This window comes from Patiria miniata, unplaced genomic scaffold, assembly GCF_015706575.1.
Source record: "Patiria miniata isolate m_02_andy unplaced genomic scaffold, ASM1570657v1 HiC_scaffold_3, whole genome shotgun sequence".
Taxonomy (NCBI): Eukaryota; Metazoa; Echinodermata; class Asteroidea; order Valvatida; family Asterinidae; genus Patiria; species Patiria miniata.
Genome location: NW_024037069.1, coordinates 29,401,033 through 29,407,776, shown reverse-complemented (window position 1 = coordinate 29,407,776; position 6,744 = coordinate 29,401,033). Strand labels below are relative to the sequence as shown.

At 41.8% G+C, this 6,744-nt stretch overlaps 1 protein-coding gene across 1 annotated transcript; it reads right to left on the bottom strand.

Annotated features, from left to right (window-relative positions):
* Nucleotides 1–484: 484 nt before the first annotated feature.
* On the bottom strand, nucleotides 485–5,472 carry LOC119738425. Its single transcript, XM_038213322.1, has 4 exons — nucleotides 5,420–5,472; nucleotides 3,153–3,322; nucleotides 1,671–1,776; nucleotides 485–721 (listed from the first exon to the last, which is right to left on the bottom strand). The coding sequence occupies exons 2-4, from the start codon at nucleotides 3,305–3,307 to the stop codon at nucleotides 578–580; spliced, it is 405 nt and encodes a 134-aa protein (XP_038069250.1). The 5' UTR covers nucleotides 3,308–3,322; nucleotides 5,420–5,472; the 3' UTR covers nucleotides 485–577.
* Nucleotides 5,473–6,744: the final 1,272 nt, after the last annotated feature.

The following is a 6,744-nucleotide window of genomic DNA, read 5'->3' as shown; positions in this document are numbered from 1 at the left end:
TGGAGGTACAAGTACTCGTACTCATACTCGGCAACCTCAGCACTCGGCAGTACTCGGTACTTGGAAAAAAGTACTCGACTACAACACTGTTGTCCACATGTAATAGGCCACAGCATTGACCACGATTTCTGACTGTCAGATTGGACTCCTACAGTCAGTGTTCAAGTTATGGTTGTCCACATGTAATAGGCCGAGGCGATAACCACAATTTTCCACCTGTCGAATTGGACCCCTGTGGTCCGTGCTCATGTTATGGTTGTCCACATGTAGTAGGCCGAGGCGATAACCACGATTTCCACCTGTCGAATTGGACCCCTGTGGTCTGTACTCATGTTATGGTTGTCCACATGTAGTAGGCCGAGGCGATAACCACGATTTCCACCTGTCGAATTGGACCCCTGTGGTCCGTGCTCATGTTATGGTTGTCCACATGTAGTAGGCCGAGGCGATAACCACGATTTCCACCTGTCGAATTCGATCCCTATGGTCTGTGCTCATGTTATGGTTGTCCACATGTAATAGGCCGAGGCGATAACCACGATTTCCACCTGTCGAATTGGACCCCTGTGGTCCGTGCTCATGTTATGGTTGTCCACATGTAGTAGGCCACGGCGTTGACCACGATTTCCACCTGCCGCTGTGTGGCCATCGCCTGCTGACCTCCAGACACGGAGGCCTCGCCGAGCTCTTGAGGATCCTCGCGATACAATGCCACAAGTTCCTGCAAGACGCAAAATGCGAACAGTCAACACAGATTCTTTTTGTCAAGTTTCAAATCAACTCCAATTTCAGTTTTATTTTAAAATATGGCAAACTTGTTTTGCCGACAGCTCATGAGTATTCTAGAAAAATGAGAGAAAAAAAGTTTGTTTTGTATTTCTGGTCTTATGAAAATAATTACTCCCAAAAAGGAGTTTCATTTTAAAAAATATAACAACAAAGTTTTTGATACACTCAGCCCTTGCAGCAGAGTTCTGGAGCCTTGTTATATGATGATTGTGACTTTTGACTTTCTTATTCTACAACAATAACAAACCTAGTCCCAGTTTCAAGGCCCTGCAAATTACAGAACTCTGCACTGACATCGCTAGCACAATAATTCAGTTCTAATACGCTCACACACCATTATCTGCTATATTACCACGGTACTTAGCAGGGCCATAAAACTAGAGGTAAAGTGGACGAACCTGTGTTAATAGGAAACACAGTGCCCATCTCTCTTTCATTAGCGATTGGGCCAGACTCATATGCTGCTGTGGGGGGATTGCCACACCTCCTCCACAGCGAGTCTGTTACCTTCCCAGCATTGAATAATGCCGGTACTCATTTAACACCTGGGTTGAGAGGAGTAATTGAGGTAAAGCGCCTTACTCAAGGGCACAACACGCATGGCCACAGTGGGGCTCGAACCCACAACCTCACGATCATGAATCCTGTGCTCCACCGCTAGACCACACGTGCCCACGTAAAACTAGGTGCTATTCAGCCCACATATTTCAAGGGGACGGTCTAGAAAAGGGCTGGCAAGATTCAAGTTCTGGGGACGGCATTTACACACTTATAAAAGAATAACCACTCTTCTGGTCCTTGAAACAAAGGTTTTTCACTTCTCCGATGCAACATCTATGTGCTGGTGGGGGATTCAGAGTGACTGGACAGGGTCCACTCACCGACATGTTTGCTTGTTTATCCACCGTCAGTAGGACCATCATGTCAGTGTGGTTGGGGTTGACTAAGGCCAGGTGGGTGACTAGTCCATCCTCGCTGGTGAAGAATCTAGGCAGAGAGGATAAACACAGGTATTGCTTCAGAGTGTGCATTCTGATATTACTTTTGGCTTGGAGCCAAGTCCATCACAAGCGAATCGCAAGTCAAATCACAAGACGGTCATAAGTCAAATCTCAAGACAGTCAAAGTCAAATCAAAAGACAGTCAAAGTCAAATCAAAAGACAGTCAAAGTCAAATCACAAGACAGTCTCAAGTCGAATCACAAGACGGTCAAAAGTCGGATCACAAGACAGTCACAAGTCAAATCATAATTCATTCATAAATACAATCACAACTCGGGTCTGGGTTAACTGAGGACGAATTATGGTAACGGAATGCCTTTGTTACAGTTCATTTAAAAAAATAATAATAGCTTTTGACTTAAAGAACCGAGACTGGATGACGTGGGATAAACTTGCGATTGACTTTTGCGACCCTGCTTTCATTACCCCATCTCACCCTTTTCCTTTAAATTCATCAAAGAGAAATATTTGTGTGGGGGCTTTATAGTAAAACTCTCTATTTGACAGGGTCAATAAAACCGTTGAACATTTACCAAATTTAATGCCTAGTTTTTGGCATGAAGTTCATTAAGCACTCGAGAGCCCGCCTAACATCGCTTAACATGAAACTCAGAGTCTGAATTTTTTGTGAAGTACACAAATGTGCCCTTTAAGTGATGCAAAAAAGTGTGTTTTTGGAAGCTCGTGGCAACACAAAATCCCTGGGGTTAGAAATCATTCAATATGACATAAGAACGGAGTCGTCCGTGGGTCGATTTAAGATCTTTTATAAACGAGTCCTCCTCTCACATTATGTAACATTTTGTTTTATTTCTCTCCTTTATATCTCTCCTTTATTTCTCTCCTTGTTTATTCACGTGTGAAGTCGTCATCGGTTTTTGAATTCATAATTTTTGTTCTTATTTTTTTGTTCTTTTTGCCGTTAGCTATCGTCGTGTAAGTCTTTTGTCTTGTCTGTCTCATCCGTGTGTTGTTATCATGTTGTTTTTCTGTTGTTATTGTTGTCTGTAAGGGCTGTTTCCTACAAGCCTCATCTTACTTAAACAGCCCCATACTCCTTAGTTTCTTTTGTACATAAATCGAAATAAGTTTAACATTTCTTCATAGCGTATCTTACTGGTATTAATTTTCTTTTTTTTTTGAGACATATTTATTGATTCTGTTATCTTGTTATTTACCAGTTTTCTTTTTTTATTGATGGATGTATTCTCTAAAGGAGTATGGAATAAATGTTTTCTTGAATTGAATTGAATATGAGTAACCAAATTTTGCGATTTCAGGTATTACATATGAATGAAGTGTGATGAATACAAGTCACATTACTTTCAAATGTCAAGCAGTGCTCATCAACCTGTTCTTACCTAGTCATCATGCTGAACTTGGCCCTGAGGAACCGAAGCAGGCCCTCGTACCAGGAGATACCATTACTGAGCAGGGGGAGCAGACTCTCGTCAATCTGAGTGAGGGGCACCTGATGGACGGTATCTAGGAGCACCTTGAACTCTGGGTAGGTCATGCGTAGAATTTGCTGCTGTTGGAGAAAAAAAAATCGTGGGTTACGGTTTCTGTGAAACAGCTCGAAAAGATTATGGATTCAAATGCCCCCTGAAGAGGGACAAAGCGAGAGAGAGACATGATGGATACTGAATGACAGTGTTGCAGTCGAGTCACTGGAGTTGAGTCCGAGTCTCAATTCACCTGGGTTGAGTCCGAGTCCAAGTTTCGAGTCATTTGGTTCAAGCGCAAGTCCGAGTCGCATTTGTACGAAATGATATACATAAATAGGCACACACCCATACTGAAATGTGTATCCTTGAGGAGACATTTTTTTGTTCTCGTGTAGTAAAGTTTTTGAGTTTGAAAGTGTAGTTTCGAAATGCTCTTATTTTAACCAGTATTAATTTCCTTGGCTGAAATTCGGACTCATATCCCTTTTCTAAAACTCTTTAATTTGCGACAAATCAACCAACCTTGGAAATTCCTAGTTTTTGAGTAAAATCCATATATTTATTTTGTGAAAACCTTGTGGAGACGTATTCATCTACAGAAATTGCCCTGCGGAGATGTATACAATGTTCAAGTTTGTTCCCTTTTGTGTGCATGTCTCCAGAGGGCACAGTGTATCAGATCATACACTTAGGCGATATGTAAGTGATGTGCTGTTGCGGGAAATAGGGAGGGCACATTTAACAGCAAACAGTACTAGTATTATTAACAACACCACCTGAAGAGTGGTGTGGCACATACGGTTGATGCGCTGAACGTTCTTTGGCATCACTTCAACGTTACTTTTGGAAAATAAATTTGTTTCTGTATCTGTATGGCTACGTTGCAGAAACCTATTCAGGCATTAGCGCAACGGAGTACTGAGGTACTCAATGCAGTGGGAGTTATGTCTATTGTTAAATGAATGAAGTACATGAGAGATATGAGACCCATTGTGTGGCACCAGAATTTACAAGGTGCTGCGGTCACTGCCAGAAACACCGGGGCGAACCCCTTCTCTTAGCGACAAGTGTTACTGGGTTCTTTAACGTGCATTACACAACACACGGGACCTACGGCTTTACGTCCCATCCGAAGGACGAAGCAATAATGGTAAAGTGCCTTGCTCAAGAGCACTTAAGCACCATGTTCCCACGGTCAGGATTTGAACCCATGTACCACGGCACACAAGTCGAACACCATAACCATTGGACCACAGCACCCCACAAAAATATGCCACTTATTAGTCACAAATTATTAGTGACAAGTCCTGTCCAGTCCAAATCCAATTTTTGAGTCTTTGCCGAGGTGACTCGAGTCAAGTCCAAGTTAACAAAATCGCAAATCGAAGAATGAAGAATGCTGACATTGTATTTCTAGGATCAGATTGGAGCGAAATCAAATCCCTCAATCCCCGCGAGATGGCCAAAGACCTCAGCTCTTTTAGGTTAACTCAGATCACTAGGTGACCATGAGAGAATCGACTGGAGCAGATTCAAACCTGCAACCTCTGTATTACTATGCCAGTGCTCTAACAACTGAATGATCCAGTTCTACTCCGGTGATGTCCCAATTTGTCAATGTCTTTGAAATCAATGCTTGTCAGCTGTATGCAGGCCCGTCGCCAGCCCTGAGCATCAAAGGGGGCCATAGTACCAACTAGGGGGCCCCACCACAAAAAAAAATACAAAAATACATATGTACGGCTTTTGCCGTTGGGGGGCCAATTGCTCGCCAATTGCTCGCCCCACCAGGCCCCCCCATCGGCGATGGGCCTGGCTGTACGCTGTGGGTCAGTGTAAAATCACCAACATACCAAGGGTTAAACAATACACCACCAATTTTCAAATTCAGCTTTGCTACCAGAAACAAAAAAAAACAGAGAGATAAAGACTTGTGTGTGAATGACAGGATGTCAAAGCTTTGAGTTTTTTCCCAAAGATTATGTCATTGAAAAGGCAAACGTTCTACATATTATATCTACAAAATGTAGCATTAAATTCTCCACACCCCCCCCCCCCCCACCGCCCACACCCCAACAAAATAAATAAACAAAAATACACAAGCACTGCTAAGGAAAACTCATATTAGCGATGGAAATTGTTAGCTAAAGCTCCGCTGCCAGTGAAAAAAAAGGATCAACCTTTAGAAAGTTGTACAATAAAACCTCCGATGCAAAATCAGTCTTTACCCTGACAGCATATGGAACATCCTGTTGAGAGAAATGATCAATGTTAAAAGGAAAACACTAGTCATATTTAACATTCGTTTTTGTGGGTTTTTTTTAAATTAACCCTAACTCACCAGCATAATTTACTAGGAACTGTACCCATTCAGGCAAATTCCAACACCCACAGAGGAAACTGTACACACACTGTTGGACTAAGTTTCTGGAGGCATGCCAAACCCAATGTAAAAGGGCATCAAAAGTCAGTTTTTGACCCAAAAATCCATTTTCACCAGATTTGCCCAAAAGTTCACACGAGCTGCCAAGAGGCCAGAATTGAACTCCGTGAAGACCATAACTCGTTTAATTCAGTATCCCATGAGAAAAAAAAATGTCATGACTGTTTACAAAATGCACCAGAAAATTCAACGTTTTCCATAGCCTGCATCATCGAAAAAGTCAGTTTTTGACCCAAAAATCCATTTTCACCAGATTTGCCTAAAAATTTACACAAGGTGCCTAGGGGCCAGAATTGAATTCCCTGAAGACAGCAACTCGTCAAATTCAGTATCCAGTGAAAAAAGGAAATTTTATGACTGTTTACAAAATTCACCAGAAAATTCAACGTTTTCCACAGCCGGCATCATCAAAAAAGTCAGTTTTTGACCAAAAAATCCATTTTCACCAGAGTTGCCCAAAGTTCACACGAGGAGCCTAGAGGCCAGAAATAAATTCCCTGAAGACTGCAACTCGTTAAATTCAGTATCCAGTGAGAAAAGGAAATTTTATGACTGTTTACGAAATGCACCAGCAAATTCAAACTTTTCCATAGCCCGCATCATCGAAAAAGTCAGTTCTTGACCCAAAAATCAATTTTCACAAGAGTTGCCCAAAAGTTCACAGAAGGTGCCTAGAGGCCAGAATTGAATTCCCTGAAGACTGCAACTCGTTAAATTCAGTATCCAGTGAGAAAAGAAAATTTTATGACTGTTTACAAAATGCACCAGAAAATTCAACGTTTTCCATAGCCGGCATCATGGAAAAAAACAAGTTTTTGACCAAAAAATCCATTTTCACGAGAGTTGCTGAAAAGTTCACACAAGGTGCCTAGAGGCCAGAATTGAATTCCCTGAAGACTGCAACTCATTACATTCAGTATCCAGTGAGAAAAGAAAATTTCATGACTGTTTACAAAATTCACCAGAAACTTCAACGTTTTCCTAGCCGGCATCATAGAAAAAGTCAGTTTTTGACTCAAAAATCCATTTTCAAAAGATTTGCCGAAAAGTTCACAAAAGGTG